Raw genomic sequence first — 15,029 nt, forward strand, 5'->3', positions numbered from 1 at the left:
GGACGAGTCACCCTTGGCCTGCGGCATCACCCGTTGAAATTCAGGAGGAATGGTTTCTCTCGTATCTGTCTGCCTACCTACGTATGTCCTTTTCTGTATGTAATTGTCTTCTTTTTTTTTTAACGTTTATTTATTTTTGAGAGAGACAGACAGACAGACAGACAGTGTAACTGGGGTTGAAGCAGAGAGAGAGGGAGACACAGAATCCGAAGCAGGCTCCAGGCTCCGAGCTGCCAGCACAGAGCCTGACGGCGGGCCTCGAACTCCAGAGCCGCAAGACCATGACCTGAGCCGAAGTTGGACGCCCAACCGACCGAGCCACCCAGGCGGCCCATGTAATGTTCTTTTATGATAAAAACAAAAGCTCTATGTACAGACCTAACTTGTAGTAAAAGATCAGATCTGATGTGCCCTTTTTTCCGTGCCCAATTTTCCAGAGGAGAACATTCAAGCCGCAGCCCTGTGGCCGAGAGCCTGCTCCGGTTAAGAAGTTGCTCTGTTTTCTCATGTACATTTTCCTTTTTGGTTTTGTTTTTTTGTTTCTGCTGCGGACAAGTGTTGCCTTTGACCCCAAGAGCTCTGCACTTCCCAGCGTTCCTCCATTTCACTAAATGTGGAAAGAAGAAACGGCCTACGGATTAGAGACTGTTCCAGGGCAGAAAGAGTGCACAGGGCTCCCAGAGTCTCCTTGGAGGGTCTCTGACGGACTGTCCTGCAGTCAGTCACCCTGCCATACTTGAAGTGGGGAACATTCTTGTAAAGCAGGACGTCCAAGATTTTCTCATCACAATCTTTCAGCCATCAGAGGAGAGTGGTTTTATACCAGATCGTGTGGAGGTGGCTCAGGGCACACTCCCAGAGGCACCTAATCTACCAGCGCGGTGCAAGTGACATCTGTCAAACTCTGTGTGAAGTATACCAGCTTGGGTTGCTAGTTTTGAACCTTAGCTCACGCTGCCTTTCTTTGGCCGACTTGTGTCTTTGCCAGGCTGGGTTTTCAGGGGCTGTTTGGACCTGACTGCTTCATAAACAAAGTAGCCACGGGCCTGGGGAGACCGTGGAAATTTTACTAAGCTACCAGGGGCTCCGTGAGCAGAGAAAGTTTGGGAACCTCTGTCCTAGCAGATCACCACTTGGGCACACCGCCAACACCAGATGCCTTTTAAATCTGCTTGTTATGTATTATCGGTTCATGCAAATTTCATATTTCACGTGTCATAATATATTCACTGACACCTTCCATCCATTCCACGGGTAGTTATTCTGCATTAGATTGTGTGCCAGGCACTGTGCCAGGAAAGTATGACCCTGGCACAGTGCTTGGGAGTGACAGTCGAGCTGAGATTGTCAGGAAGCAACTGGAGGAAAAGCGTCTCAGGCATGTGTAAAGGCACTGGGGCAGGGGTGCAGAGACTTAGGCTGGGGATATAGGTGGGTGTCTTGTGTGTGTGCTTCAGTGTGAAAACAGTGACTCGGTGTGAAAATAATGGTTTAGCAGCTGTTCATGGCTTCAGCCCCAGTCACACTGCTGCTGTCCTCGAATGGGAAGCATAGGGGTAAAGGGCTTTCCTCTCAGCGTGGCTTCCTTCTTGCCAGTCTGCCAGTCCTTCCTTTCCACTCTGTGCCAGATACAGAGGTACTTCCAATACTATTCCTCGTTCGGGAGCTCACAGCAGAGCAGGGGAAAGGCTCGTGTCTCTTAGGTCATCCTGCCTAGATGGGTCCTGAACACAGCCCTCCCCTGGGAAGCTGGGGCCCCTTTCTTGGTTTCAGCAGTCCTTGTGAGAAGACTTGTGGGAAGTCCTTCACTTCCCCAGAGTAGAAGGAGGCCTCGGATAAAATGATCATGATCTCCGGGTCTTTTCTACTGCTCCTCTGCCGCTCTTGTCTGAAGTTTTACACCTTGCAGTCAAAGCTGCTCTCAGTGCTTTTGAGACCCCTGAGTGCTGGCCTTGTCCCCCGGCCCGGTCAGGCCTCAGGGCCTGAGCCCCACCCTGGCTTGCTGCAGGGAGTCAGCATCCCGGTGGGCAGTGCCTGGTCGTCTCCCTGGGGTGCAAGAATGTATGGGGTTCTTCCTCTGAACTTGAGGGGAGTGGCCCGGATGCCGAAGGAGGCAGTATGGTCAGGTATCAGAGCCAGAGGGAAGGAAAGTGCACGTAGCCTCACAAACTGAGGTAATGATGTGTTATCTGTGTGATGCTTTGCAGATTATAAAGCCACCCGGTAATCTGTATGTCAGGCTGTGAACAAAATGAAGTCCTGCTCTTGTGGGCTGACCCTGCAGTCAGTGGAAGGAACGTATAACGTAATGCCAGGTAGTGATCGGTGCTGAGAGGGAGTATGGGGAGGGAGAACGACCAGAAACTATACTGAGGCAGAGTCTCTCTGAGATGGTGACATCTGAGCAGAGATCTGAACGAAGTGAGGGAGAGAACCCTACAGATAACTAGAGGAATGGAGTCCAGGCAGCAGCATTAACGTGTGCAAAGGCCCTGAGGCAGGAGCAGACCTGGAGGCTTGAGGGGTAGCAGGGAGGCCAGTGTGACTGGTGAGGAGAGGTGAGAGCGGTAAGAAAGGTGGAGGGGGCAGAGCTTTTAGATTTTGTGCTCAGTAGGACATGAAGCCATTTGAGGATTTGGGTTAGGGAGGTGACATGATCTGGCTTACTTTTTAAAAGGCTCTCTCTGGCTTCTGTATGGAGCAGGCCCCTTAGAGGTCTGTGGCAGTGGCCTGGGCAGCTGGAACCAAATGTGGGACTGTGAATCCACTGCCCTCCGGCACACCATCCCTGCGGGAGCCCCCTGCAGAATGAGCTTTCTAGATGGCGTGGGCAGCTCACATAGGTGTCAGGAAACGATCATTGGTCATTTTCCTTCATGGCCAGGAGTCTCCCCGCAGTAAGGGGGGCTGGGTGACCTGAGTCAGGGGGAGAAAGGGCCATGGGACAGGGAGCTGACGTTTGCTGTTCTGTGAGCCGGTGGGGGACAGGGGGGCTTTCCTGTGTCAGCCGGGCCCCGAGGGTCTGCACGGCATGACCCTGTGGGACAGATCCTCTCCCTCCATGGTTCTGTGAGAGCTTGGCAGACAGAAGACTTGTGGGTGTGCCAGACCACACTGGCAGGGTTGGCCGGGAGAATGTGCAGAACGAACATTGAATAAATCTTCAACGTGCATGAGTTCATCCTTGAATATGAGATATATCAAATATGATTATCACGGGAACTGAGTCATTAGAAAAGCACCTCAGATGAACGAGAAAGCAGACAGCTGAGCCCAAGAGTCTGCTCTGAGTGGCCCGTGCCCGACAGGCCCCAGAAGGGCAGAGCTGGTGCTGGGGCCCTCGGATGCCAGAGCGGCTGCGGGGGCCAACCCTGGAGTTGTTTCCCAGCAGCCGGGACAGCGAGCGGAAGGCAGATGTGAGGCAATCTCGTGTGCCTGAGCTGCCGAGATGTGACGAAGGCTTTCCGCACTGAGGCTGGGAAGCCTGGTAGTGGTGAGAGCTGCCCACTTGGTTAACAGCGGCAATTGCAAAATCGAGTGACGAGGTTGCAGAGGTGAGCTCAGCCTCGATAAGTGGCAGAAGCGTCCTGCCGGGCTTTCAGGTTCCCCGCGTTGCCCTTTGTGGACTCGGACCTGCCTCTCTGCCGGGTTTCAGTGGTGGCAGGACCAGGGGGGGCATCTTTCCAGGGAACAAATGAGGTTGGTGTGCTGAGGGTCCCTGGGACCACTGTCAGGCTCCGTGATTCGCCAGGACTCGCAGAGCTCAGAAAAGCTCTCTCACCCCCTGTTGCAGTTTATTATGGCAGAAGGATGTTATGGCACAGACAGAAACCAGCAAAGGAGAAGGCTCCATAGGCTGAGTCCGGCAGAAACCAGGCACGAGCTTCCAGTTGGCCTTGCCCGCTGGAGTCAGCAGCCAGGGCTTAACACTCCCAGCAACGACGCGTGGCGACACGTATAAAGTGTTACCAACCAGGGGAGCTCATCGGCGCCTTCACGTGTGGGGTTTGTATGGGAGTCAGCCTAGCAGGCGTGGAGTGCCGCATCGCTAACCTCATATACCCTGTCTCCCGCATCCCGGACGTCAAACCCACACGATGCGATCCAGAACCCCAGCCATTCATCCTGAAAGGCATGGTTAACGTAAACCATCTGAGCCTGGCCCAGTGTCTCAGTAAACCATCTGTAAGGCCCACGCTCATCAGGCGGCGTCTTCCCAGGGTTCAGAAGTGATTTCCCAGCAGCCGTCCAAGGGCCAGCCCTGGAGGCCTTTGGAATGTACAGGGTTTAGGGCCACCCAGGCCTGTTACACAGTTGGGGAAAAGATTTGCCCCAAAATGGTCCCTGTTCTCATGTGGAACCAAGCCCATGTGGGGCTGGAGGAGGCTCAGTGTCCCTGAGAGCCTGTGGCTTCTATTCTCTATTTGCAGGGGGCCCAGTCCCAGCTCCATCTGTAGGACGTCCTTGGACTCCACAGGGCCATTTAATATTTTAGTTTCCACCCAAGGCTGCACCTGTGTCTTGGAGGGGCCAGCAGCTCCTGCCCCGGTGCCTTGCCTGCTGCTGCAGCCCTTGGGGCCCTGAGACCCAGGCTGAAGCTTTGAGGGGTGGGGGTGTGCCCCCGTGGGCCTCAGGCAGACCCCACTTCTCCCTGCTCATACGTGTCCCTTTCTCTCCCTGCAGATTCCTCTCGCCATGGGGGATTCCAACGTGGATGCCAGCGCCACCGTGTCTGAGACAGTGGCTGAAGAAGTGTCTCTTTTCAGCATGACGGACATGATTCTGTTTTCACTCATCATGGGCCTCCTGACCTACTGGTTCCTCTTCAGAAAGAAAAAAGACGAAATCCCCGAGTTCACCAGAATTCAGCCAGTGTAAGTGACTGTGCTCCAGATCCCTCTCTGCGTTCCAGAGCCCGTCCATCAGTCCCAGCGGTGCCCTGTCCTCAGACCTCGGTCAGGAGAGAGCCAGGCGACAGAGGTGCAGGTGGCCTTGCAGCATTTGGGGCTCAATCGGGGACATCGCCTTATCGGTGGCCTGTGCCTCAGGGCTACCTTAGCCTAACCCCTCGTGTTTCCACAGCGCGTTAGGGTTTACGAGGTTCTTTTACGTCTGTCCGCTTGTTCGAATCTCTCGTTGGCACCTCACAGGGACCAGAGTACAAGATGCCATTTCACAGGTAGATAAGCTGAGGTTCAGGGGCACTACAAGTACTGCCCGAGGTCATTAGCACAGGGCAGAGCTGCAGCCGGCACCCGGTTCATGTTTGACCCCAGGCCCGTGATCTTTCTGTCTGTGACAGTTTTGTGAACAGATGGGTCGTAGCGGAGCTGTTGGCAAAGGACCACGTCGGGAGGCGCAGCTCACTGTCTTTCCGTCCTGTGGCATCACTGACACGGACAGGGTTGCAGTTTGGTGCTGAAGCATCTTTACCACCTAAGGCTTGCCAATTTCCCTTTTCAAATGAAGAGAGCAGCCTCAAGCTTAGAGCTGTGGGGGCGACAGCAGAGGAGGAAAACTGGTTTTCTCTTCTCCTCAAGACCCGCACTGAATAGTTCTGTGACCAGATGTATGGGGAGTTCTTGCACACCCTTGGGATGCCTCCAGGCGTGATACCGTCTGCCTGGAGTTAGCCTTGGGTCCTCCGGGTGGGGGTCCCGGTCCCACAAGACTGCCCCCAGCTTCAGACACGAGTCTCAAGTCCCAGCATCACCTGTACTTATCAGCTAGAAACCAGAGCTAGAAACCAGCCTCCTCAGGTTTGATTCATTGGCTGCTGTGGCTCACAGAGCTCAGGAAAGCAGTTTCCTTATTACAAAGTTATCAGTTTATTTTAAAGGATAGAAGACAGTAATAGCCAGGGGCGCCTAGGTGGCTCAGTTGGTTAAGCGTCCGACTCCGGCTCAGGTCGTGGTCTCACGGTTCATGGGTTCAAGCTGCACGTCGGGCTTTATGGTGACATCTGCCCCTCCTCCAGCTCCTGCTCTGTCTCTCTCTCTCAAAAATAAACATGAAAGAAAGAAAGAAAAGAGAGAGAGAGAGAGAGAGAAAAGAAAAGAAAAGAAAAGAAAAGAAAAGAAAAGAAAAGAAAAGAAAAAAGAAGTCCTTAACAGCCAGATGGAAGAGATGCAGAGGGCAAGGTATGGGGAAGGCTGCGGAGTTTTATACCCTCGGTGGGGCTGCCACCCTCCCAGCACCTCCAAGGAAGTGTTCAGCAGCCTGACACTTGAAGTTCTCCAAACCCTGTGCTCTTGGGTTTTAATGTAGGTGCAGATGCGACTGATTAAACCATCTGCTGCTGGGGGTTCATTCACCCACCAGTCCCCCCCTCCCCGGAGGTCAGCAGCAGGCCTGGAAATTCACACCCTCTGACCACATGGTTGGTTCCCCCTGGCAACCATCCCCATCCTTCAGGGCTTTCCAGAAATTGCTTTATTCACATAAACTCCAGAGTGGCTGAAAGGGGCTGGTTATGAGGAAAGGAAGACACCTTTATTGTTTTTATCACTTAGGAAATGCCAAGGGTTTTAGGAGCTCTGTGCCAGAAACAGTACAAAACCCAAATTCGTATTTATTATAAGTCACAATATCACACACAGTCTCCGGCTTGAGTTTACTAATGGCACTGTTTGTTTTTTAATGTTTTTTTTTCTTTTTCCTAAGTTTATTTTGAGAGAGCATAAGCAGGGGAGGGACAGAGAGAAAAGGAGAGAATCCCAAGCAGCCTCCTCACTGTCAGCGCAGAGCCTGACGTGGGGATCGATCTCATAAACCTGAGCCAAAACCAAGAGTCGGACCCTTAACCAACTAAGCTGCCCAGGTGCCCCCATATTCTTTTTACTTTACTGATGTTTTTCAACCTTCCAGAAAGCCTTCTTGTAAGAAGTTTAAGTACAAAGGTAAATTAGCTTAATGAAAATATTAAGAGTGCAGATGGTTGTTAGCTATAAAAACAGGACAGTGAAGGAGTGATATGGTGACGAAACCACTGTCCCCCCAAGACTGAGTTCCGAATCCTTCCTGCAATCAGGTCACTTCTTCACATTCGCTGTTAGCTATGTTCTACCCAAACTCCAACCCTGGACACCTGCAGGCAGCTTTGAGTGAGGCCCTGGGCGGAGGGAGCCCTGGGGCCCAGCCCTGCTCTTGGGGGCTCCCTGAGTCCTGCCGGGAGTGGGTCTCAGGTGCAGGCCGTGGTTTCACACGCTCGGGGCCAGGATTCCCCAGGCTGGGCAGGCTGGGCCCTCGGGGTCACATCCCCTCCTAATTCCCTCTCCCAGTTTTGGTAACCATTGTCTCCCCTGGAAAAGTTACGGTCTTCAAGCATCACAGGAGATATTCAAAGGACTCAGTTCTTGTACCACTGACAGGACATTAGTTTCCTGTTTGCCGAAAGCTCAGCAGATATCCACTGAGGCCCCGCTCTGCCCCAGGTAGCCACAGATAAAATAGAGGAAGTCCCTGTGTTCGAGCTCACATCCTGGGTGAGGTCCTCCCTTCACCTTGCCTCAGTTTTCCCCTCTGGAGGGGAATGACCCCACCTCCTGGGGCTCGTGTGAGCATTAAGTGAGGTGCTGGAGGTGACAGCACCTAGTACGTTCCTGGTGCTGGTGGCTGCTGAGTCTGTCAGAGTGTATTTCGTGCCAAGAAGACAAAGGTGGTGTTTACATTAACAAAACTGAGCCGTCAGGACGTTCAGAGGTACTTGTAGAAATGCTTTATGAAATGCTTTTGTGTGCATCGCCTAAGCATGGCCTCTGCGACAGCCCGGCACGCTGGGCAGGGCGTGGCTGGGAAGTCTCGGGGCCAGGCCAGGAGACACAGGCTCCAGGAACTCTGAGAAAGAGGGGGCAGGAGGGAGGTGGTGTTGAGCAGGTCCTAGAAGGTGCTGCCACATCCCGAGGCTCAGAGGGCTTTGCCCACAGAGGGCCAGCGGAAGGGACCGGCAGGCGAGCAGGAATCTGGCCTCTTGTATCCGGGGCTGGTCCAGCCAGGTGCCTTCCTGGGATGGAAAGTATTTGGGGGCGGGGGGGGGGGGGGGAATGTGGTACTCAAGATAAGGGATCAGTGTCCGGGTCCCAGTTTCCAGTGGCCCTGAGTTTCCTTGTCTGTAAAGCGGAGATGTCCCACCGCACTCCAAGAGAGGACGTGGGCGTGCCATAGGAGCACATGGAGCCACCGTCCTCCCCGTCACCTCTCCAGCCTCATGAGATGGACCTGAAATAAAAACAAAAGCCTAAAGTTTGTAGATTCTGTCTCTTTGCGGGTATGCTAAAACTGCCCTTCCCTCTTCGTAATCCTGAAGTTTCAGCCTTCCTGTTTCAGTGTCTGCTCGCTCCACAGGGCCTCTTGTCCCTCGATACACCATGTGGAAGCCTGCTGGGGCCGGGTCATGTGTACCCTCCGCAGGGGACCCCTTCATAGTGCAGGGGGTATGTTCTAGGGCCCAGACTTGGGTGACAAAGGTTCTAGTCCTGCCTCCATCACCTAGAAGGCACGTGAAGACGTTGGCCGTGACTTAATCTTTTTTATGTCTGTGCTCTGGAAACGATAAGCGTCCTTATCTCATGGGGCTGACACTGAAATGACATCATCAGTGAGCGCTTTGCCCAGGTCCTGGTGCTCTTGGTCATGGCCTTGCCCTTGAATGGCACGTATTATTGCTTTTATCCTTACTATTAATATCACATCCTGTCTCACAAGAGCCCTACAAGGAAGGCTTTATTACCCCACTTTGCCGATGAGGTAGCTGAGACGCAAGTAGCCGCGGAGTTTGCCCAAGTCACGTCACTTACAAGTCGCAGAGCCAGCTTATCAAGCCACACCTGCAGACTCCACAAGCCACACTTCCCCCTTCGCCACGCTGCCTGATTTCAGCAGGGCCTCTCGTGGACTGCGTGGGGGGTGGATGGAGGGTCGTCGGGAGGCAGGTGGTGGGGGGCACTACAGGACGTGGGCCCGAGAGAGATGGGGAGGCCAGAAAAGGGAGTCCCGGGGCTCGCACAGTGAGGGCACAGTTGATGGGACACGCGGGCCTGGCTGGGTGTGAAGAGTCTGCACCAGGCAACTGCTCAGAGCAGGTTTGGGAAACGGGGAGACAGGATGCCTCTGGGCGTAGGCAGAGCAAGGGAGCAGAGCAAAACCCAAAGTGTAGAGATTTGGACCCTTTGCAAGCAGCAGGGGATGGGGTGACTAGAGAAGAGAGGCCAGGCTGCTAGAAGGAAGACGCTGGCTTTTTCTCTTAGGCTTTTGTTTCTCGTGTTAAGGCTGAGCATGAGCTGTGGGTAGCAGGGTGAGGCCACTCGCCACTCCTCTGTCTCTCTGGTCCCCGTGGCCGACGGGGGGAGGCGAGGAGCAAGAGACCAGGGAGGGTCAGAGGGAAGGTCAGTTCTGGAAGGACTGTTTTGTTCGTCACCTTTTTGCTGAAGTGTATATAACACGCAAACAGAAGGACACGGGTCGTAGTGCACGGTTTGAAGGACGTGTGTAACCAAAATGGCCCCATGTTGTCTGTGTCACGGAGCATGCACTCTGAGGTTTACGTGGAGTTCTTTGGTCGCATTTGGTATTCCATTCTGTGAACAATCTGTGATTTATTCTTTCTGATGATGACGGACATTTCGACGGTTCCCGGTCGGGAGAACAGTTGCAAACAGTGCTACCGTGAACATTCTGGTAGGTGTGTTTTAGTCCCCATAAGGCCGTGTCTCTGTTCCGTGTGTGCTGTGACGTGGCACTGGCAGGTCACGGGCACGTCCCCTCCTCACGCTTACTTTTATCACCTTTTTTATCGTAGCCACTCAAACAGGCGTGCAGTAGCATCCCGTCGTGATTTGCGTTTCCCTGAAGACCTACGACCTTGTCTGTCATAATGTTTATTGGCCATTTAGATACCTTTGTGAACATCTGTTTGCTCAAGACTTTGCCCGTTTCTTCCACTGGGTTGGTGGCCCTGTTCATTTGCCAGGGTTCTTTATAGTCTAGATATGAGGCCTTTGTTAGATAAATGCACTGCAGATACGATCTCGCGTCTGTGACTTGCTCCTTACTCTCTTACTGGTGCCTTTTGATGAGCGGAAGTGCTTGACTTACACTTAGCCCAATTCCTCAACCTTTTGGTTGACCTTAAACCTTGACGGTTGATGGTTCTGTGTCCAGTTTAAGAAATCGTAACTTATCCCATGGTCCTAAAAACCGTTCTCTTTATGTTTCCTTCTGAAAGCTTCCTTTGTGTAGCCTGTAAACTTAGACCTCCATGCAGCTGACGTTGACTTGGCTTTGACAAGTTGTGTGTGGTGCTTCGAGGTTCATTTTTCCCCCGTCGGACATCCATCCACTGGACACAGCACGAGGTGTTATAAAGGCCATTCTCTTCCCACTGCCCTTCAGTGTCACTGGTGATATAAATCAGGTAACTGTCTGTATGCGGGTCAGTTTCTAGACTGTTCTGTCCTATGGATCTGTTTTCTGTTGCTTCATCGGGACCACACTGTTCCATTTTCTGTGATCCCATAGTCACTCTGGACTTGATAATCTGTAGGCCAAGTCCCCCAGCTTTGTTCTCTTCTAAGATTCTTTTGTCTTCTTCAGGCCCTTGACATTCCATGTAACTTTTAGACCAGAATGTCGATGTCCACCAAAACCAAAGCGGGGAGAAAACAAACCCTGCTGGGGTTTTAGTTGGGATTGGATCAAATCTATGAATTAATTGGCACTTTACAGTATTGAGCCTTTTATTTTTTTATTTTTTTAATATTTATTATTTTTGAGAGAGAGAGAGAGAGAGCGCACGCACGTGTGCAAGTGGGGTAGGGGCAGAGCGAGGGGGACAGAAGATCCGAAGCGGGCTCTGTGCTGACAGCAGCGAACCTGATGTGGGACTCAAACTCACGAACCGTGAGATCATGACCTGAGCCAAAGTCGGACGCTCGAACAACTGAACCACCCAGGTGCCCTTCAGTATTGAACCTTTTAATCCACAAACATAGTTGTTTACCCCAGGGAGGTCTTCTGAGTTATATTAATAGCAATTAAAGGCTTGTTCAAGAGAGCAGCACGTTCTCTTAGTGATGGTGGTAATAATCCCGAAAGTGGCTCCTTGCCATCCACTCACACTTAGTCCTCAGCCTTCACTCAGCTTGTGCCTCTGGACAGAGCATTCCACGCTAGGGCAGCTCCTAGTCGCAGGGCGCCCGGGGTGTGATGGTTCCTACGGGAGTCTGAAGCTCCAGGACCCCCCCGGAGCCCCCACTTTGCTCGCACACGTAACACAGCGCCCTGCGTGGAGCACCCCTCTTGTCGCATGGCCATTTGTATTTCTGCCTCCCATGATGCAGGGACAGCGTCCCATTCCAGTCTGGGTCCACTGTTGGACTAGCACTAACATGTACCTGTGGCTGCCTCTTGGGCAAAGTGGCCCACAGGCTGACCTTGGCTTACACGGGAGTTTTACATTTTTTTATTTTATTTCATTTATTTATTTTTTAATTTAAAAAAAAATTTTTTTTTTAATGTTTATTTTTGAGAGAAAGAGAACTGTGAGCGGGGTAGGGACAGAGAGAGAGGGAGACACAGAATCGGAAGCAGGCTCCAGAGGCCTGAGCCGCCCAGGCGCCCCAAGGGAGTTTTACATTTTTAAATTACGACATTATTTGAAATTAGAACGCTGAAAAGGGTGGCACATCAAACCCAGACTTTCAGCTTCTCTTGAAAAAGAATCCGAGGCTCTGGCCCCACAGTGATGCCCGCCAGTGGTGGTAAAGCTGAGCAGGTGGCCAGCCCGGGCCGCTGGGCTCCTCCTCTGCTCTGCTGGAGGCAAGAAGCACCCAAGTGGCCTCCGCACGTACCTCTGGCCTCACGTCTGGCGCCTGAGAGTGCCTTAAAGAAAAACAAAGCTTTTTATTGCGGAACGTTTCAAACAAACGCCAAAGGGCAGAGCCCAGAAGATGTGAACACAGCCCCCCACCCACCGTGGAGGCTCGTTTCCTCCCGTCCCCGCTGCTCCTGGCTTATCTTAAAGCAGTCCTATTTTGTAATCAGTCATATGTGGATCCTGAATAAAGGAATGAGGATTTCTTAGCAAACTGGAAACACTTCATGTGAAATGTGAAAATAGTTCGGTCTTCTCCTCTCCTTTTTGAACACAACTCTGTGCCATTGTCCTCACACCCCTGAGAGCCAGCGGCAAGCTTCGGGACTCTCAGGCACCCAGGAGCGTTTGTTTGTCGTTCCCTGATTGACCGATCCGTATCTATTTTTTTCACACTTCTTCAAAAACTCAGGATCTAAACAAGATTGCAGCTGCACTGCCGTTGATAAATAAATCTTAAAAGTCTCCCTCCCTCGGAGGGCCAGGTATGTGGAGGTATAATTTATGTGCAGATGAGTCCTAACAGAGGTATGCGGTTGTGCAGCCAGTGTTATGATCAAGATCTAGAACATTGCACGTGTTAGGGTGGCCGGTGATGGTGGGCGGCAAAGAATTGCACAAAGAGTGGGGCAACAAGCAGGACAGAGTTTATTCACTTGCCAAGGGAGGACGGCCAGACATCAAGAGAGGTGTCACCCCCGGTCAGGCTGGACCTTGTAATCGTTTTTTGTTTTTTGTTTTTTGTTTTAAGGATGTGATAAGGGTCACAGCTGTGCCCCGGGGGGAGGGGCTTGCTTCTTGGCCAGGCAGAACAGAAAGTGGCAGGGTTTTGGAGGGGGCTCATCTGGGATGCAGATTGTGGTCAGGCTAGAGGAGAATACATTTTGTAGTTGGGGTCTGTTTTCTGAGAATGTAGGGCACCTTGACCTAGAAAAACAAAGAGTTAGGGCCAAGTGCAGAACACCTGTGAGTTTTGTCTTTAAGTGTTGATTGGGGGGGAGGGGGAGGGACTTTGAATAAATTCCTTTTACCCAAAATCCCCGTGACCCCCTCCCCCCACCCCGTGTCCCTTTGCAGTTAACACCCACCCACCCCCACCTCTAGTGACCATGATCTTATTTGTGTCCCTGTACTTTTGCCTTTTCCCAAATGTCATGTGAACGGAATTATGTGGCTACAGCCTTCGGGGCCTGGCTTCTCCTCAACATGACAGGAAGTCTCTCACTGAACAGGCTTCCCCTCCATCCCTGGTTTTTCCCTGCAGCGTTTTTGTTCCAGAACCAGATCGTTTGTTTCAGTTTCCCACAGTCTGGATTTTGCCCATTCCATCCCACTGGGGCTTGCTTCTGAAAAGCCACAGAGGAGCTCATTTTCCTATGTGATCTTTATCTGGGGGCTTGCTCTCGACAGAAGGGCCAGGAAATCCAGGAGCCGAGGCCGCCAACTTCGTTTCCATCCGCCTGCGTCTGGCAGGTGCCGACAGATGGAGAATGAGCCGGGCTTCGTCCGCATCCAGTTCAGGGTCACTCTTGCTAGAGAGACGTCCTTGGCTCTGCCGAAGGTGAAAATAGAAACACACAGGAGTTGTGCAAAGAGGAGAGTGTGTAGGATAGGCTTCTGTGGACGCGGAGGGTGGGCAGTGCCTGAAGCCTCCCGCCGTCGGGAAGTGGCGAGAAGAGGGGCTCTGGGGTATTCACGCCGCCCCCGCAAGCACAGGCCTGGGTTTTCCACTGCCCCCCTGACCGTGAGCGGCTTCACTGCCTTTCCTTCCTCCCTGTCCCCTGATGAGACCGGAGTGGCTTTGCCATTCTGCCTTGTGCCTACAACTCCAAAGGTGGCCTGTCCGGGAAGGCGTGGACCTCTCGACCTCGCTGAGTAGCACCCGGTGCTCACTGCCCGTGGTTCCCTCTCTGTGCCAGGCACCAGGGCGCAGGGGTAAGCAGTGTCCTTGGGGGCTCTCGTGCATGTGGGAGAGAGGAGTGTTGCCAGAGGCGGTGGGAATGCAGAAGAGGGTCAGCCCTCCGTGGGTGGGCACGTCAGGATTGAGGTGCCCCCAAACTGAGTCTGGGAGGCTAAGTAGAAAGCTGGCGTTGGCATAGACAGGCGGACATCGGCGAGGGTCCGTGGCACAGACAGAGCAGGGCTCACAGAGCAGAGACGTGTGCAGAAGCCAGGGCTCCGCTGGCAATGGTGTGTCTGCCAGAGCCCAGGTAGAGGTCCCCGAGGGAGTCAGGTGTCATGAAGGGAGTCGAGGGTCACTGACGGAATTGGGAATCATGAAGGAGTCGGGGGTCAGCAAGGGAGTTGGGGGTCACAGAGGCATTGGGGCTCGTGGAGGGGACTGAGGTTGATGGAGGGGGTCGGGTCATGGAGAGCATCAGGGTTACTAGTGGGTTGGGAGTCACAGAGGGGGTCAGGGGTCACGGAGCTGAGACAGGAGAGAAAAGGCTGGGGGTAAATGTTACAGGGCCTCGGGCCTTCCTCGGGGTGGGTTTTATCTGACACTAAAGGGGACCCAAGGGAAGGACTGAACCGGGGCAGAGTCCTGAGAGCAGCTGGAGTGGCTTGGAGGAAGGTCACCCAGTGGCACTGGCATTGACCGGCGGGCACTGGCAAGGGGCCTGAGGTTCCGAGGAGAACAGCGCACGCAGAGCAGAAGGTGTCAGCGCTGCGGAGAAAGGGTTCTGGGCTGGGGCTTTTGTAAAACAGGGCTCTCATCTCCATTTGCAAATGGCAAAGCCGATGGAGACAAGAGACAAGGCATCTGAGCAGAGGATGACTTCTCTCTGTCACTGTCACTGGCGAATAACCCTGAGCAGGGCCGTGGACCTCAGTATCTCTCTCGCTCTCCTGCACAAGAGCGCTGACCCTGCCCGCACCCAGTCTTCCAGAGGCACCGCCCCGGGGGTCTGTAGGGCTGGAAGGGAGAGGCCAGCGTGCTGCCCTGCGGTGTTGGGAAGGCAGGCCACCTGGGCCACACACGGCAGGTGTGGAGGCCTGATGTGCGTGTTGGTAGATACGCGTTGAAGGCTGTATGGTAGGGTGTGCCTGAAGGAAACGGCAGTCCCCTCGAGCCTCCGAACATGCCAAATGACAAGGGCCGAGGATCCCCGGGAGGGGCCGGGAAGTGTGCTCTCTGAGTGTGCCTGGTGACTCCTGT

At 53.3% G+C, this 15,029-nt stretch overlaps 1 protein-coding gene across 1 annotated transcript in view; it reads left to right on the forward strand.

Moving 5' to 3' along the window:
- The window catches only part of LOC109250572 (NADPH--cytochrome P450 reductase), a 63,419-nt gene that overhangs the window by 29,512 nt on the left and 18,878 nt on the right, over positions 1–15,029 (forward strand). The window contains exon 2 of the mRNA XM_053894105.1: positions 4,684–4,874. Coding sequence (XP_053750080.1) covers positions 4,696–4,874 — 179 coding nt within the window. The 5' untranslated portion in view covers positions 4,684–4,695. The remainder of the gene's footprint in view (positions 1–4,683; positions 4,875–15,029) is intronic.

This window comes from Panthera pardus, unplaced genomic scaffold, assembly GCF_024362965.1.
Source record: "Panthera pardus isolate Hobbes unplaced genomic scaffold, ASM2436296v1 HiC_scaffold_4, whole genome shotgun sequence".
Lineage (NCBI taxonomy): Eukaryota > Metazoa > Chordata > Mammalia > Carnivora > Felidae > Panthera > Panthera pardus.